This window comes from Hesperophylax consimilis, chromosome 19, assembly GCF_061612785.1.
Source record: "Hesperophylax consimilis isolate HC1 chromosome 19, BYU_Hcon_1.0, whole genome shotgun sequence".
In the NCBI taxonomy this organism is placed as follows: domain Eukaryota; kingdom Metazoa; phylum Arthropoda; class Insecta; order Trichoptera; family Limnephilidae; genus Hesperophylax; species Hesperophylax consimilis.
Window position 1 is genome coordinate 18578350 of NC_142854.1, and position 20016 is coordinate 18598365.

The following is a 20016-nucleotide window of genomic DNA, read 5'->3' on the forward strand; positions in this document are numbered from 1 at the left end:
CGCTGTTTATTCTTAACCTAACATGTATTGTAAACTACCATGTTTTATTATTATTTTTTGGAATTTATTTATTAGTTTTCGGGAAATCAACAGTTTAAATTTATTTCAGTTTGTACATAAGTATTATATGGCCAAAATTAAACCAATTATGGGATTATTGAATAACAAACAATATTATTGAATAACAAACAATATTATTGAAAAACAAGCAATATTATTGTAAAACAAACAATTAAAAGAGAACTTTTCTCTTAGATTTGTGTGAGTTGACTAATTATTTCACAACCTTTTTTGATAATCCAATGTTTAGACGAGTATTAAAAAAAATATAATTGTCTTGTTTTGTCAACAAAGTACGCAAACTTCGAGAGGTGATTCTACAAGATAGTACAAGTAAAAAAGATTTCAAACTTTTTTAGAAATTTCAATGTTTCAAGTTTTAGTACCTAATTTCTACCGGTTCGATACAAGTTTCTCGTTAACTCTTTAAGTTTTTAAGTTTCAAAAAAACATATATTTAACAAAGATTAGCATTTTTTTGTAAATAAAATCTGTACATTTCCTATGTCGAAACTAAAACACGGAAATACAAACTAACTGCAATTATTAATCATTTATCAACTATTGCAAAAACTGCAATAGCACCACTCCCCAACTCAATCACGTGAATTGATTTCTAAAAACTTGTAAATAGCCAAGAAATCTTAAAAAATACTTCGGGCCAAATCCAGAGTCAGTTTAGGAGTATGTATGAGACGATGCATGAATGTGAATAAAGCAAGGAGCGTGTGTCAAGACAAAGTTATGAGACGGTCCTTCCTCTCTACCTACACTTCCTAGGAAACTGCGTGATAGTTAATTGGTCTTAGTACATATTAGTATATAATTAATTTTTGTAATCTAGATGATTAACATTTCCGTGCGCCTTAAATCCACAAAATGCATAGCATCGTGAATAAATTACGTGGAAATTAGGCATATATATATAGGCAAAATTACAAATATATACATTTTTTTAATTCGTACGGTATATTTATAGAAGAATATTTCCATCTTTAAAGAACTCTTGAAATGTATACATGAATAATAAAAAAAATATCTTTTAAAAAGGTATTGTGAATACTCGAGTACACGCAAAAAATTGTTTACTCGTTATTTACATCAAGTATTGGACTAATTTGGCTTTGAATGTGTCAAAAATTTAAAAAAGTTCATTACCCAGTCTATGTTTTCTTTCCACCACAAAATTGATAACGAAGTTATTATTGTAAAATAATATATTCCATCTAGCATGTTTCCGAGGGACATGTAGTGACAGCAAATTTATAGCGTCAGGGCAGTCCAATCTTTAAATTATAATTGTATACAATAAAAGGAGATCAAATATTTTTCGCATTTCAGATAATTAAGATAAATTGGATTTTCTTCGTAAATTTTCACAATTGATTTTATGACTATTATTTTAATTATTGTTGTAGATTGCCTACAAAGAGATGGGCTCCAAAAAAGAAAAGAAACTTTAGTTGGTGGTTATGGATAATAATTACAGAAAAAATCCAAACAAAGCAATTCTATTTGGATCAAAAACTTGTTACAAAAATATTTTTTTCGAGTGACGCTCGCGTTCGAATAATAAATTGGCCACCCACACATAAATTATAAAGTAGTTTTATACAAACGCTTTGTTAACCATACAAAAAATCAAAATTGTTTTATTTGGGCACATTTGCAAAAAATATCGTTTATTTCAAAAGTCTCGCGGTTGAGCGCGGAACACAGTGTATATATTTTTAAACTCATATAGTTATGGTTAGAGAAAATAGGAAAAGGACTTGGGTTCTGAACATGGAGGGCCAAAACCTATAAACCACCGACATCTGTTGATTACGTCTATAAGCCACTAGAGCCGTCTATGTCTCACAGCTCGAACTATCACACTAAATTGAAAACATTATTAATAATTAATGACAGAAAGACTAAGAGAAAGACTAAGATGGGCCGGACATGTGCACCGAATGCCATGCACACGTGTACCAAAGAAGGTTCTAACAGGACACCCGGGAGGCAAACGAAAGGCGGGCAGACCTAGGCTGAGATGGGAGGACGATGTCAGGAAAGATGCCAGAGGACTACTCCATGTTGCAGATTGGAAGACGACGGACGAGGACAGAGGGCGGTGGAGGCTCATGTTAAAGGAGGCCAAGGCTCGAAATGGGCTGTAGCACCATTGAAGAAGAAGAAAAATGACATTATGAATAATTAAAATTATTCAAACTTATACAGGGTGTTAAAGGGAGGTCCTTGATTTACTTTAACCAGTGATTTCGGACAATATTCGGATTAAAAAATTTAAATCAAATTTCAGAATCTAGTGAATTTTTTTGTGTTTTTTTTTTTCAAAATCATGCAAAAAACAATCTCTTCAACATGTAGTCACCAGTCAGTCAGCCTAGTAGCCGACCAACCCCTCACCTCGATCCCAACTGTCCAATACAACCTGATTTTTCAATGTCACCGGATTTTTGCTCTAAATAATGTCAGAAATCACTGGTCACTGACAACTTTCTTTGGCTGTGTAAACAATCTTCCATGAAGTTTTATGGCCGTCAAATGTCAGTTTATATAAGTAAGGATTTTAAATACATGGTTGTTTATCAAAAGTATAAAATATTTATCACGTTTGTTTAGTAAGGCTGTTAAAGTCTGTAAGAGTCTTCACTTTCCTTTAAAAAGTTCTTTCGAATACGTTTATTTTATCCAATCGTAGTCCTCATCATCCGACTCAAAAGGATCATTTATAACTTGGATTTTTCCTCTTTTAAACTCTCTGGTAAAATCTCCTAGTCTGTGGTCCTCTTCAAATGATTCTTCTACACAAAAATCTTCATCGTCACTCCCACAAAAATAAGGACCACCTTCGTCATGGTTATAATCCGAACTGCTGGACGAAGCAGGCGAACGACTGCCAAACATCTTACTGTCACCTGAAATGAAGAAAGTAAATAAGTATTAAGAATTATTATTGGCAAAAAGATTTGGTAGTTTTCCCTACTTGAGCACAAACAAAAATAAACTAAACAAAACAACAGAAGAGCTAAAAAATCGTCTTCCAACTGGAAACAGCTGATGCGTTAATTCATTTAACGAACAACCAATAAAAAGAAATACCCAATATAAAGAACCCAAATAATAGTTTTTGAATGCACAAAACAGGACTGTAAACTGCAATTACAAACAAATTTTCAGACACATGAAACGCAAAACGAGAAAACGCTTTGTCTAAAAAGATATTTTTATTTTTTATTTTAAGCTTAAATATATTTATACATAAAAATTGGAAAAATTAGTGGCAAGAAAATAATTTAATTCTAAATTTCAAATGTGAATTTGAATAAAATTACGTATAATAATTATAATCGAGTGGTTAAAGTCTTTGACCCGGTAAGACAGATCCTAAGTTCGATTCCCAGTTCATACCGTTATTTTTTCTTTGTCTTGTTCTGTTTCATATTTCGTTTAGATTTATTAGTATTATCTTCTTCTTATGCATATATCTATACCGATATGAGTTGAAAAATTCATCCGAGAAAAAATAAATGCCACCGACGGGAATCGAACCCGCAGCCTTCTGATTGCCGGTCAGGTGCACTAGCCACTATGCTACATGGATACACTATGCTACATGGATACACTATGCTACATGGATACACTATGCTACATGGATACACTATGCTATATGGATACACTATGCTACATGGATACACTATGCTACATGGATACACTATGCTATATGGATACACTGTGCTACATGTGTATCGATAGAAGTCGGTAAAACGGAGTCGGGTAGTGGCTTGAACTCGGATCTAATTTCAAAATGCATTATTTCGGCATCAATCATGAATTTCTCCAGTTCTCTACCGATTTAGGTCAAAATCGGGATAAGGGAGTTTGGATGTGCACTGAACTCGGATTTTTTTTTTTTTTTATGTTTCTTTATTCAATGAAATTAATAGTTACATGCATTGAGGAATTTTTCGACCACCATGCTAGGCACATGCCTGTGTTATGGTGGTCGGTTTTTGGTTTCTCAGTTAGGTAAATTACATATGTATTAATGAACCACATTGTAAACTGTTGATTTCCCTAAAGTAAAATAGATACATAAAAAAGAATATAAAAAAGTATGTAGTTATAAAATATATAAAATTAAACATAATAGGTACTATAGAGTAAGCAAATAAGAAAGGATTATTTTTATTATGGAAATCTATATGTGCTTGATTAAATTGGTAGGTACATTATTTTGCAGCAATTATGTACAAATAAATCAAAGTTAGAATTCATGTTTCAAGTCTGGCGAATTACACTGAATACTGGAGTCAATTTTTATTGTTACGGTGGTTTACTCAGCTGGTTACTAAGGTGGCACAGTAGGTACATGGAACTTGTATGCCGTACAGTGGTACCAAACAGTTTTAATTAATTTATGTAAATAGTTTTTTTAAATTTTCGGCTATTAATATTATAGTAATTATAAACAGTTCTTTACAAACAAAAACTTTTATTGGTGGTATAACCTACGGTCTTTAAAGAAATTCTTTAAAGAAATTTCGACCCTTTCCGGATATCCATTTTTGGACACCGGTTGCAAAGTGAGTTAATGTACTGGATCTTTTGATGTCGTTATTTAGTGCATTGTTTATTTTTGGTGCAATGTATGTGTATTGTCTTTGTGAGAAAGTGGTTTTTGTTAAGGGGATTGTGCATTTTCCATGCGTTGAGTAGCGTGTATGTATATCTTTTTGAGTAGAATTTATCAAACCATTTTTCCAGATATGGATGAGAACTATCTTAATATATAGTTGGCGAATGTCCAGGACTGCTAGTTTCTTGAAGAGTGGCTCTGATGGGTAAGAACGGGAACATTTAAAGATGATCCTTAACAAAAGTTTTTGAACAGTCACTAGAGGGTAGAGAATGGATGCAGCACAACCTCCCCATCCTATAATGCCGTACGTAGCTATAGATTGGAATAGAGCAAAATAAACACTTTTGAGTGTTTTTATATCAAGGATCTATCGAAGAGAATAAAAAATATAGCATAACTTACGGAGTCTTTTCGTTATGGAGTTGATTTGGGCCTCCCAGCATAAATGGTTAACTATAATGACACCTAGGTATTTTATTTCAGTTGACGGTTTAATAATTGGGCATGAACAGCTTGTAGTAAAAGATAGTGGGGGAGTGTCTAGATTTTGTGGGCAAGTGTGAATAATTAGTTTAGGAAGGTTTTCTGAGAGAGTTAATTTTCGGATTGAAAAATGTATATATTGTGTTTTTTTAATATTTAGGGTGAGGAGGTTGGAGTCCAGCCATTTTTTTAATTTTGTTCAGTCCAGAATTTGCCTTCTCAATTGTTGTTCTCCACATTTTACTCGTAAAAATGATAACCGTGTCATCAGCGAAAGATATTATATGACCTTCAATATCTAAATTCAACAAGGAGTTCATATATATGAGGAATAAGAGTGGGCCTAGAACACTTCCTTGGGGTACGCCGTAGGAGATGGGTAAACATTTTTTTATTTTTTTTTTTATTTTTTATTTTTTTTATTTATTACATTTATTATATAAGTACATTTTTGTTTGTTTGTTACAATATAAGATAAAATATTTCAGGACCCCTCTTCCATAGAAGCATTAGCTTGTGGCTGGAAGAGGAGTGTACATTGTTTTATTGCAATAAGTAAGTAATTAAAAATTAAATGATTTTAAACTTATTTAAATGAAGTGAGTTATTTTTCATGAAGTGAGTTATTCTAAAGATTAATTCAATTGGAAACATTTTTATTTTTTGTGAGTTTGTCTTTAAAATATTTTTTTACAGTGTTTATTATTTTGATGTTATCATTAATGTTTCTAATTTCTTCAGGTAGTCGATTGAAAAAAATTCTTGCCCGGTAAGTGTAATAATTTTGTGCAAAGGAAGTGTTTAATTTTGGGCATGGAAAAATATATTTAAGTCTAGTACGGTTTTCAGTTAGAAATTGATACTTGTCTTTTTCTTTTATGATTTGAATTAGTGCATTTTTAATATAAAGATCTTTAAATGAAGGCACTTGAAATTCTTCGAATAATCGATCCGTTGGGTAATCGGAAGGTTTTCGTAATATTATTTTAATTATTAACCTTTGTACCACTTCTATTGGAGTAAGGTTAGTTTTGTATGTGGATCCCCAACTAATGATACCATATTGTAGCGTTGATTGGACCAAGGCATAATATATTAAATATAGGTTTTTTAAAGACAAAAAATTTCTGATTCTTAAAAATACATATATCAGTTTTCTGATTTTTTTTACAATTTGACATATTTGTTCCTTCCAATTCAAATTTTTATCGATAATTACTCCTAGATATTTGATTGTGTTTGTGTTTTTTAGTATTGTGCAGTTTTGGAGACAGTAATTTTTATTATGTATTTTGGAATTGTCATGAATGATAATGTTAAAATTTTTAGGGATGTCTTTTGTGTGTATTGCAAATGGAATTACATATGTTTTATCGCTATTTAGTGATAGCAAATTAATGTCGAAGAAATTCTTAAGAGTATTTATGTCTTCAGTGGCTTTAAGTATTACGTTTTCCCAAGTTTTTTCGCTTATTATTAGAACTGTTTCGTCGGCATACGAAGTAATTTGGCCATCTAGTGGTTGAAAGAAAATGTCGTTAACATATATGGTGAAAAGAATTGGTCCAAGCACTGTACCTTGCGGGATTCCAAAGTCAGAATGTTCTTTATCGCTATTGACATTATTTATTTTTACGACTTGTGGTCGATTTTTTAGGTAGTTTGAAATCCATTTAATCGCATTGTCTTTTATGCCTATATTATTCATTTTTTTTTAGTAGAATCTTATGCGATATGCTATCAAAGGCTTTCCTTAGATCAATAAATATACCTGCACATTTTTTACTTTTATCTAAAGATTCGTAAATGTATGAAGTTACGTTAGCAATAGCATCTTGTGTGCTGAGAGATTTTATAAATCCAAACTGGTTTTTGTGTAGTATTTTATTATTATCTAGGAAATTGACTAATTGTTTTTTTACTATTTTTTCAAAGATTTTTCCTATATTTGAAATTAAACAGATTGGTCGATAATTTGTTACTTGATGTGGATCTCCAGATTTGTAAATAGGTGAGATTATTGTATTTTTGTAGTTCGTTGGAAATATTCCTTTTGTTAAACTTAGGTTTATTAAATGAGTGATTGGTTTTATTAAATAAGGTTTCATAGATTTTAACATATGTGCCGTAATAGAATCAAAACCGGGAGACGAACCTACTTTCATATTATCTATTATTTTTATGATTTCACATTCTGTTGTCGTTTCAAACGTTGAGAGTATATTACGTTCCTGTAAGTTTTCATTATTATGATTTTCCGGGATAAAAGATTTTTGGATATTTTTCGCAAGATTTTTTCCGACATTAGCAAAAAAAGAGTTAAATATGTTTGCACATTGTTTAGGTTGCATATTGGCATCTATAATTTTGTTATCATGCTCAATATATTTTACGTTTTGTGTTTTTTTTGTATTGTCAATAGCCAAATTAACTGTTTTCCACATTTGTTTTTGGTTATTTTCTGAGGATAATATTTTATTTTAAAAAAAATCTTCTTTACTTTTTTTAATATAGGCTGTTAATTTATTTTTATATTTTTTATATAAAATATATGCATTTTCATTTTGGGGATTTTTTAAAGTTGTCTTGTAAAGTTTTTCTTTGTTTCTAATAGATATTATAAGTCCTTGTGTAATCCAAGGCTTTAAACATCTTAATTTAGATTTTATGTGTGTTGTTGTTTCATTTGTTGAATTTTTAATGTGTTGCGACAGGGTATTTTCAAAGTTAGTCGAACATGTTTCAGTGTCATTACTGTTTAAAACATTGTTCCAATCCTCTTTTTTTAGCTTTTCAGTGAGAATGGTCATATTAATGGTGGATTTTTTAGTTATTATATTATGTTTTTTTTTGTTTAATATTGTTATTATATAGAAGTAAGCATGAATGATGGTCAGTTATGTTAGTTTTCCAAACAATTGATTTTAATTTGTGAAGATTTTTAATATTTACGTTTGTCCAGATATGATCTAAGCAGGATGGAGTATGTTCTTTTATTTCTCTTGTGTTTTTATTTATGCAAGATATGAAGTTTTGTTCAGTCATACAGTTAATGTATTCATTTTTGCAACTATTTTCAATTTTGTCATTAATGTTTAAGTTAAAATCACCTACAATGAAACAAAGCTTATTTTTAAATTTCGATAATATGCATTTAAGGTCATTAATAAACGTAATTATATTCGAGCCGTGCGTTCTATAGATAGCTATTAGATGGTACATTGATTTGCCGAGTTTAAAATGTATTTCGATGCAGTTAACTAAATGTATTGGGTGTTCAATTATTTTAATAATACTAAATTTATTACTTGCAAATATTACTATTCCACTATTTTTATTGATATCTATTTTGGTAGAAATATAATTGTATTCGGGTAAGCAATAAGAAGGTGACTCAGCATTTGTAAATGTTTCGGATAATACTATGAAGTCCGGTTTTTTTATTAAATTATTTATTTTTAGAGTTAGCTCTTCAAAATTTTTTTGAACACTACGAATATTTAGGTGCATAATAATTATATCACTGTTGTTTTTAGAAATAATTTTGTTACATGAATCAGTGGATATGCATTCATATTCTTGAATTTTAATATTTTTTCTAATTCATTATTTATGAAATCATCTGAAATCATCATGAAATATTGTGTTACAGATGAATGAGTGTGCAAATAAATATGTTCGGAAGTATATTTTGTTAGTAATTAAGAACTCGTTTCTATTAATAACGTCATAATTGGGCGGAACAATAATAATCATATACTTATAAATAATAATGTAACTCGACTGTGAGTTGTTAGTACTTAAGTAGATACTGCAAATTTGAACAGGCGCTATTAAACAGGGTGTCGACATTGATATGCTGTAAACAAAGTATAGTTGAGATATTAATTTCTTACTTGTTTTTTTTAATGAATATAGCATTTTAATTATAGTCAATTTTCTGGTAAGCAGATTCTGTCATTTTCTTGACGTAGTGGCACTTGCTGTCATTCGCTCGATGGTTAGAATTTATTTTCCCATTTCTTTTTTTATTAAAGGCTAGACAATTGTAGCACTTTGGTGTTTGATTTTTATTTGGGCAGTTCGCTAGAATGTGTTCTTCTGCGCAGTGGAGACATTTGGGTTTTTCTGTTTTCTTTCGGCACTTGTTGGCAGTATGTTCGAACCACAGGCAGTGGTAGCATTGGGACAATGGGTTGGAGTCCTCTACGTGAACCCGCATAAATCCCAGGTTTATTCTTCCTTTTTCGATTAATAGTTTTCTCATTTGACCGGTTGTTTCTAGGATGTAGTTGGATAGTTGATCGCTTCTTTTGTTTTTTATTTTTGCCATTATTTTGCCACATTTGCCATTATTTTGCCACATTTACTCCTGTATTCTTGATCGGAGTGGATGACGGTTGTTTGTGATCTCTGCGTGAGGTAGTTTTTAAACCATTTCAGGGCAGTACCTTCTATCCCAATCTGTTGCAGTTTTTTTAGAAGAATGTGGTGGGAAATAGTGTCGAAGGCTTTAGACAAATCTAGAAAGACAGCAAGAGGTTTATTGCTTTTATCGAGGTTATCTGATATCATTTTGGTAAAGGTTGCAATTGCATCAGCAGTACTACAGTCTTTGCGAAAACCGTATTGGTTTTTGGAAAGGGTTTTATTGTCTTCGAGGAATTTGAGGAGTCTTATTTTACTACTTTTTCAATGATTTTGGATAAAGTGCTCAATAGCGATATAGGCCTGTAACTATTTAGGGAAGATCTGTCACCTGATTTGAAAATAGGGATGATAGAGGCATGTTTAAGTGATTTTGGGAATAAACCGGATTGGAGGCTTAAGTTAATAACATGTTTGAGAGGGCTGGCAATAAGGGTTTTTAAATGTTTATTGAGTTTAGTAGAGATTTTATCTATTCCCGTTGAGTGACTATTTTTGAATGTTGTGATGATTTCTGTAATTTCCAATTCTGTGGTAGGTGTGAACATAAATGGAGTATAAATAAAATGAGCCAGGGTTATTTCGTTTGCAAGGTCATGTTCCGAAACATTATTTCTAGTTAATATTATTGGAAAGGTTAGATCCGACTGAGGTGAAAAATTCATTGAAATGGACTGCGATTTTTACGGAGTCATTACGTGTATTTGTTAATGATCGGCCTTCAATTTTAATCTTATTGATGGGTGTAGTCGTTTGTCTAGTGTGGGATATGTCCTTAATAATACTCCATATTTTTTTCTTGTCATTTTCGGCGTTTTTGATTTGTTTTTATAGTAATCTTCTCTGGCCTTAGAGGTAATTTTTTTGCAAACATTTCTGTATTTCTTGTAAAATATGTAGGATTCATGATCGTTGGGATCTAATGTCAAAATGCATAATTTCAGCATCCATCTTGGATTTCTTCAGTTCTCTACCGATTTAGTTCAAAATCGGGATTAGGGAGTTTAGATGTGCATTGAACTCGGATCTAATGTCAAAAAACATAATGTTGGCATCCATTTTGAATTTCTCGAGTTTTCTACTGATTTGGTTCAAAATCGGGATTAAGGAGTTTGGATGTGCACTGAACTCGGATCTTATGTAATAACTTCAGCATCTAGCTTGAATTTCTTGAGTTTTCTGCCGATTTGGTGCAAAATCTGGATTACGGAGTTTGGAGATGGACTTTGCGAGACTAGTGTGAAGGTGCTTTCAACGATTCTAGCGATTCCTTTCAAACTGTCGTTAAGATTGGGAACAATGTCTATCAGAGCCATTGATAAATGCACTGAATTTTGTTGATGGCTAATTCCGGGTAGTAGTATTATAAAAAAATTATTAAATTTTTTTTTTTTACGAAAAACTCTCTTTTTAACTTTTGAAGGTTATTCCCATGTAGTTTTGGTACTTTTCGAGGATATTATGCTAAACACATGAAAAAAGTATTTTTAACCAAGACATTTAGATAATTTTATATCAATTTTTATCAACTTCTTTATATCTATCTTAGACTGTGTTTTTTTCTTAGTTTATGTACTTCATTCTGCTTTTTTATAATATGTAAGTTAATATTGTAAAATATATTCTTTCCCGAGTACGAAAAAAAATATTTAAATAAAATTTCAAATTACATTATATAATCAAAAAAATATTTGTCGTAACTTAATTTTACGTTTTCCCTTTTTTCACACCCATTGCTTTCTGGTAATATTATATATAAAAAAACAGTTATTGTCAATACACAAACCATACAATCAAATTTATGAACCAAAAATCTTTTCCAAGCCAAAACACGATTAGATTCTATGTCACTTTGAGTGAAAAACTGAGACGTCATCCATTATTTTGCTAATATTATTTTTATTCTGTCAAGTTGTATCCATTATTTAGTAAATAAATATAAATTTTATAAAGCACGTGTATTTTTATTTCGTATTTTATCAAAATGCTGACTGATTTATCAAAACTGTGTCAATCATTCCCCTATCTACTCAAAAGACGCAGGTGTTGGTCTTGAAAGCGCAGCTGTTCTGGCGGCCGGCCAATTCGTTTACAAGTAGCAATAATACCTAACTGTGCTGAAGTCGAGATTTTATACCGTCCCCTTATAAACCCATTTGTATCTTATCTTAAATTTTAAGATAAGATAAAAATGGGTCTGTAGTTTGAAGTATTCGTTTTGGACCCACCTTTGTGAATTGGTGTTACCTTAGCTATTTCACGACTATCTGGAAAAGTTTCTTTGTAGAGACTTAGAACTGTATTACATTTGAGTGTATCATAACCAGCACTTGCATTTAGTTATAAGGATTTTATTATTTTACTTATTTTTACTTCTGTGGTATATTGAAGATATAATACTGGCATGCACTGATGTTATTTCATTGGCTAGATTTTAATTTTGTTTTTTTTATATTATCAGTAGATTTGTAGATTATTAAAATCTTGGTAAAATATTATACCTGATAACCGAGGAAATCTATATAAATACAAACGTAAAGGTTCGTTTGTTCAAAATCGTATCTATCCGACAGTTCTTCACTGATTGCTTCGAATTTGTGACACAACATTGAATTTATATGCTTAATTATACAGCCGTCACCTGTGACAGGTAAACACATACTTTTCTTTTAAATAATTTGTTTTTTACATATTTGTGTTTCATGTTGTTTTCCTCGCTGGGATTTCTCGTGCTGGGGAAGACAATTAACATATTATTATTCAGTATTTTATTAAATTTTATATATGAACAATGAATGCGTTTGCATACTGAAGATAGTAATCTTTCATTGTTTTTAATCATTGAAGATAGTAATCTTTATTTAATTTTAATCGTTGAAGACAGTAATCTTTTATTGTTTTTAATCATTGAAGATAAGTAATATTTCATTGTTTTAAATCATTGAAGATAGTAATCTTTATTTGTTTTTAATCGTTGAAGACAGTAATCTTTTATTGTTTTTAATCATTGAAGATAAGTAATATTTCATTGTTTTTAATCATTGAAGACAGTAATTTTTCATTGTTTATAATCATTGATGATATTAATCTTTCAATATTTTAATCATTAAAGAGAGTAATCTTTCATTGTTTTTAATCATTGATGATAGTAATCTTTATTGTTTTTTAATCATTGATGAAGGTAATTTTTTATTGTTTTTAATCATTGATGATAGTAATCTTTCATTGTTTTTAATCATTGATGATAGTAATCTGTGATTGTTTTTTATCATTGATGAAGGTAATTTTTTATTGTTTTTAATCATTGATGATAGTAATCTTTCATTGATTTTAATCATTGAAAATATTAATCTTCCATTGTTTTAAATCATTAAAGAGAGTAATCTTTCATTGTTTTGAATCATCGTAGACAGTAATCTTTCATTGTTTTTAATCATTTATAATAGTAATCTTTCATTGTTTTTAATCATTGAAGACAGTAATCTTTTATTATTTTTAATCATTGAACATAAGTAATATTTCATTGTTTTTAATCATTGAAGACAGTAATTTTTCATTGTTTTTAATCATTGATGATATTAATCTTTCAATATTTTAATCATTAAAGAGAGTAATCTTTCATTGTTTTTAATCATTGATGATAGTAATCTTTGATTGTTTTTTAATCATTGATGAAGGTAATTTTTTATTGTTTTTAATCATTGATGATAGTAATCTTTCATTGTTTTTAATCATTGATGATAGTAATCTGTGATTATTTTTTATCATTGATGAAGGTAATTTTTTATTGTTTTTAATCATTGATGATAGTAATCTTTCATTGATTTTAATCATTGAAAATATTAATCTTCCATTGTTTTAAATCATTAAAGAGAGTAATCTTTCATTGTTTTTAATCATCGTAGACAGTAATCTCTCATTGTTTTTAATCATTTATAATAGTAATCTTTCATTGTTTTTAATCATTGAACACAGTAATCTTTTATTGTTTTTAATCATTGAAGATAAGTAATATTTCATTGTTTTTAATCATTGAAAATATTAATCATCCATTGTTTTAAATCATTAAAGAGAGTAATCTTTCATTGTTTTTAATCATCGTAGACAGTAATCTTTCATTGTTTTAAATCATTTATAATAGTAATCTTTCATTGTTTTTAATCATTGAACACAGTAATCTTTTATTGTTTTTAATCATTGAAGATAAGTAATATTTCATTGTTTTTAATCATTGAAAATAGTAATCTTCCATTGTTTTAAATCATTAAAGAGAGTAATCTTTCATTGTTTTTAATCATCGTAGACAGTAATCTTTCATTGTTTTTAATCATTTATAATAGTAATCTTTCATTGTTTTTAATCATTGAACACAGTAATCTTTTATTGTTTTTAATCATTGAAGATAAGTAATATTTCATTGTTTTTAATCATTGAAGACAGAAATTTTTCATTGTTTTTAATCATTGATGATATTAATCTTTCAATATTTTAATCATTGAAGACAGTAATCTTTCATTGTTTTTAATCATTGATGATAGTAATCTTTGATTGTTTTTTAATCATTGATGAAGGTAATTTTTCATTGTTTTTAATGATTGATGATAGTAATCTTTCATTGTTTTTAATCATTGAAGAAAAGTAATATTTCATTGTTTTTAATCATTGAAGATGGTAATCTTTCATTGTTTTTAATCATTGAAAATATTAATCTTACATTGTTTTTAAACATTGAAGACAGTAATCTTTCATTGTTTTTAATCATCGTAGACAGTAATCTTTCATTGTTTTTTATCATTTATAATAGTAATCTTTCATTGTTTTTAATCATTGAACACAGTAATCTTTTATTGTTTTTAATCATTGAAGATAAGTAATATTTCATTGATTTAATCATTGATGATAGTAATCTTTGATTGTTTTTTAATCATTGATGAAGGTAATTTTTCATTGTTTTTAATGATTGATGATTGTAATCTTTCATTGTTTTTAATCATTGAAGATAAGTAATATTTCATTGTTTTTAATCATTGAAGATGGTAATCTTTCATTGTTTTTAATCATTGAAAATATTAATCTTACATTGTTTTTAATCATTGAAGACAGTAATCTTTCATTGTTTTTAATCATCGTAGACAGTAATCTTTTATTGTTTTTAATCATTGAAGATAAGTAATATTTCATTGTTTTTAATCATTGAAGATAGTAATCTTTATTTGTTTTTAATCGTTGAAGACAGTAATCTTTTATTGTTTTTAATCATTGAAGATAAGTAATATTCCATTGTTTTCAATCATTGAAGACAGTAATTTTTCATTGTTTATAATCATTGATGATATTAATCTTTCAATATTTTAATCATTAAAGAGGGTAATCTTTCATTGTTTTTAATCATTGATGATAGTAATCTTTATTGTTTTTTAATCATTGATGAAGGTAATTTTTATTGTTTTTAATCATTGATGATAGTAATCTTTCATTGTTTTTAATCATTGATGATAGTAATCTGTGATTGTTTTTTATCATTGATGAAGGTAATTTTTTATTGTTTTTAATCATTGATAATAGTAATCTTTCATTGATTTTAATCATTGAAAATATTAATCTTCCATTGTTTTAAATCATTAAAGAGAGTAATCTTTCATTGTTTTTAATCATCGTAGACAGTAATCTTTCATTGTTTTTAATCATTTATAATAGTAATCTTTCATTGTTTTTAATCATTGATGATAGTAATCTGTGATTGTTTTTTATCATTGATGATAGTAATCTTTCATTGATTTTAATCATTGAAAATATTAATCTTCCATTGTTTTAAATCATTAAAGAGAGTTAACTTTCATTGTTTTTAATCATCGTAGACAGTAATCTATCATTGTTTTTAATCATTTATAATAGTAATCTTTCATTGTTTTTAATCATTGAACACAGTAATCTTTTTTTGTTTTTAATCATTGAAGATAAGTAATATTTCATTGTTTTTAATCATTGAAGACAGAAATTTTTCATTGTTTTTAATCATTGATGATATTAACCTTTCAATATTTTAATCATTGAAGACAGTAATCTTTCATTGTTTTTAATCATTGGTGATAGTAATCTTTGATTGTTTTTTAATCATTGATGAAGGTAATTTTTCATTGTTTTTAATGATTGATGATAGTAATCTTTCATTGTTTTTAATCATTGAAGATAAGTAATATTTCATTGTTTTTAATCATTGAAGATGGTAATCTTTCATTGTTTTTAATCAATGAAAATATTAATCTTACATTGTTTTTAATCATTGAAGACAGTAATCTTTCATTGTTTTTAATCATCGTAGACAGTAATCTTTCATTGTTTTTTACATTTATAATAGTAATCTTTCATTGTTTTTAATCATTGAACAGAGTAATCTTTTATTGTTTTTAATTATTGAAGATAAGTAATATTTCATTGTTTTTAATCATTGATGATAGTAATCTTTGATTGTTTTTTAATCATTGATGAAGGTAATTTTTCATTGTTTTTAATGATTGATGAAAGTAATCTTTCATTGTTTTTAATCATTGAAGATAAGTAATATTTCATTGTTTTTAATCATTGAAGATGGTAATCTTTCATTGTTTTTAATCATTGAAAATATTAATCTTACATTGTTTAAAATCATTTAAGACAGTAATCTTTCATTGTTTTTAATCATCGTAGACAGTAATCTTTCATTGTTTTTTATCATTTATAATAGTAATCTTTCATTGTTTTTAATCATTGAACACAGTAATCTTTTATTGTTTTTAATCATTGAAGATAAGTAATATTTCATTGTTTTTAATCATTGATGATAGTAATCTTTGATTGTTTTTTAATCATTGATGAAGGTAATTTTTCATTGTTTTTAATGATTGATGATAGTAATCTTTCATTGTTTTTAATCATTGAAGATAAGTAATATTTCATTGTTTTTAATCATTGAAGATGGTAATCTTTCATTGTTTTTAATCATTGAAAATATTAATCTGACATTGTTTTTAATCATTTAAGACAGTAATCTTTCATTGTTTTTAATCATCGTAGACAGTAATCTTTCATTGTTTTTAATCGTTTATAATAGTAATCTTTCATTGTTTTTAATCATTGAACACAGTAATCTTTTATTGTTTTTAATCATTGAAGATAAGTAATATTTCATTGTTTTTAATCATTGAAGACAGTAATTTTTCATTGTTTTTAATCATTGATGATATTAATCTATCAATATTTTAATCATTGAAGACAGTAATCTTTCATTGTTTTTAATCATTGATGATAGTAATCTTTGATTGTTTTTTAATCATTGATGAAGGTAATTTTTCATTGTTTTTAATGATTGATGATAGTAATCTGTGATTGTTTTTTATCATTGATGAAGGTAATTTTTTATTGTTTTTAATCATTGATGATAGTAATCTTTCATTGATTTTAATCATTGAAAATATTAATCTTCCATTGTTTTAAATCATTAAAGAGAGTAATCTTTCATTGTTTTTAATCATCGTAGACAGTAATCTTTCATTGTTTTTAATCATTTATAATAGTAATCTTTCATTGTTTTTAATCATTGAAGACAGTAATCTTTTATTATTTTTAATCATTGAAGATAAGTAATATTTCATTGTTTTTAATCATTGAAGACAGTAATTTTTCATTGTTTTTAATCATTGATGATATTAATCTATCAATATTTTAATCATTGAAGACAGTAATCTTTCATTGTTTTTAATCATTGATGATAGTAATCTTTGATTGTTTTTTAATCATTGATGAAGGTAATTTTTCATTGTTTTTAATGATTGATGATAGTAATCTGTGATTGTTTTTTATCATTGATGAAGGTAATTTTTTATTGTTTTTTATCATTCATGATAGTAATCTTTCATTGTTTTTAATCATCGTAGACAGTAATCTTTCATTGTTTTTAATCATTTATAATAGTAATCTTTCATTGTTTTTAATCATTGAAGACAGTAATCTTTTATTATTTTTAATCATTGAAGATAAGTAATATTTCATTGTTTTTAATCATTGAAGACAGTAATTTTTCATTGTTTTTAATCATTGATGATATTAATCTTTCAATATTTTAATCATTAAAGAGAGTAATCTTTCATTGTTTTTAATCATTGATGATAGTAATCTTTGATTGTTTTTTAATCATTGATGAAGGTAATTTTTTATTGTTTTTAATCATTGATGATAGTAATCTTTCATTGTTTTTAATCATTGATGATAGTAAACTGTGATTGTTTTTTATCATTGATGAAGGTAATTTTTTATTGTTTTTTATCATTGATGAAAGTAATTTTTTATTGTTTTTTATCATTGATGATAGTAATCTTTCATTGATTTTAATCATTGAAAATATTAATCTTCCATTGTTTTAAATCATTAAAGAGAGTTAACTTTCATTGTTTTTAATCATCGTAGACAGTAATCTATCATTGTTTTTAATCATTTATAATAGTAATCTTTCATTGTTTTTAATCATTGAACACAGTTATCTTTTATTGTTTTTAATCATTGAAGATAAGTAATATTTCATTGTTTTTAATCATTGAAGACAGTAATTTTTCATTGTTTTTAATCATTGATGATATTAATCTTTCAATATTTTAATCATTGAAGACAGTAATCTTTCATTGTTTTTAATCATTGGTGATAGTAATCTTTGATTGTTTTTTAATCATTGATGAAGGTAATTTTTCATTGTTTTTAATGATTGATGATAGTAATCTTTCATTGTTTTTAATCATTGAAGATAAGTAATATTTCATTGTTTTTAATCATTGATGATGGTAATCTTTCATTGTTTTTAATCAATGAAAATATTAATCTTACATTGTTTTTAATCATTGAAGACAGTAATCTTTCATTGTTTTTAATCATCGTAGACAGTAATCTTTCATTGTTTTTTTTTCATTTATAATAGTAATCTTTCATTGTTTTTAATCATTGAACAGAGTAATCTTTTATTGTTTTTAATTATTGAAGATAAGTAATATTTCATTGTTTTTAATCATTGATGATAGTAATCTTTGATTGTTTTTTAATCATTGATGAAGGTAATTTTTCATTGTTTTTAATGATTGATGATAGTAATCTTTCATTGTTTTTAATCATTGAAGATAAGTAATATTTCATTGTTTTTAATCATTGAAGATGGTAATCTTTCATTGTTTTTAATCATTGAAAATATTAATCTTACATTGTTTTTAATCATTTAAGACAGTAATCTTTCATTGTTTTTAATCATCGTAGACAGTAATCTTTCATTGTTTTTTATCATTTATAATAGTAATCTTTCATTGTTTTTAATCATTGAACACAGTAATCTTTTATTGTTTTTAATCATTGAAGATAAGTAATATTTCATTGTTTTTAATCATTGATGATAGTAATCTTTGATTGTTTTTTAATCATTGATGAAGGTAATTTTTCATTGTTTTTAATGATTGATGAAAGTAATCTTTCATTGTTTTTAATCATTGAAGATAAGTAATATTTAATTGTTTTTAATCATTGAAGATGGTAATCTTTCATTGTTTTTAATCATTGAAAATATTAATCTGACATTGTTTTTAATCATTTAAGACAGTAATCTTTCATTGTTGTTAATCATCGTAGACAGTAATCTTTCATTGTTTTTAATCATTTATAATAGTAATCTTTCATTGTTTTTAATCATTGAACACAGTAATCTTTTATTGTTTTTAATCATTGAAGATAAGTAATATTTCATTGTTTTTAATCATTGAAGACAGTAATTTTTCATTGTTTTTAATCATTGATGATATTAATCTATCAATATTTTAATCATTGAAGACAGTAATCTTTCATTGTTTTTAATCATTGATGATAGTAATCTTTGATTGTTTTTTAATCATTGATGAAGGTAATTTTTCATTGTTTTTAATGATTGATGATAGTAATCGGTGATTGTTTTTTATCATTGATGAAGGTAATTTTTTATTGTTTTTAATCATTGATGATAGTAATCTTTCATTGATTTTAATCATTGAAAATATTAATCTTCCATTGTTTTAAATCATTAAAGAGAGTAATCTTTCATTGTTTTTAATCATCGTAGACAGTAATCTTTCATTGTTTTTAATCATTTATAATAGTAATCTTTCATTGTTTTTAATCATTGAAGACAGTAATCTTTTATTATTTTTAATCATTGAAGATAAGTAATATTTCATTGTTTTTAATCATTGAAGACAGTAATTTTTCATTGTTTTTAATCATTGATGATATTAATCTTTCAATATTTTAATCATTAAAGAGAGTAATCTTTCATTGTTTTTAATCATTGATGATAGTAATCTTTGATTTTTTTTTAATCATTGATGAAGGTAATTTTTTATTGTGTTTAATCATTG

The 20016-nt window shown here is 26.9% G+C and overlaps 1 protein-coding gene across 1 annotated transcript in view; it reads right to left on the reverse strand.

Moving 5' to 3' along the window:
• Nucleotides 1–2554: 2554 nt before the first annotated feature.
• LOC149414939 (uncharacterized) overlaps nt 2555–20016 on the reverse strand; it is a 93302-nt gene continuing 75840 nt past the window's right edge. Inside the window, exon 4 of the mRNA XM_089643627.1 lies at nt 2555–2984. Coding sequence (XP_089499753.1) covers nt 2749–2984 — 236 coding nt within the window. The 3' untranslated portion in view covers nt 2555–2748. The remainder of the gene's footprint in view (nt 2985–20016) is intronic.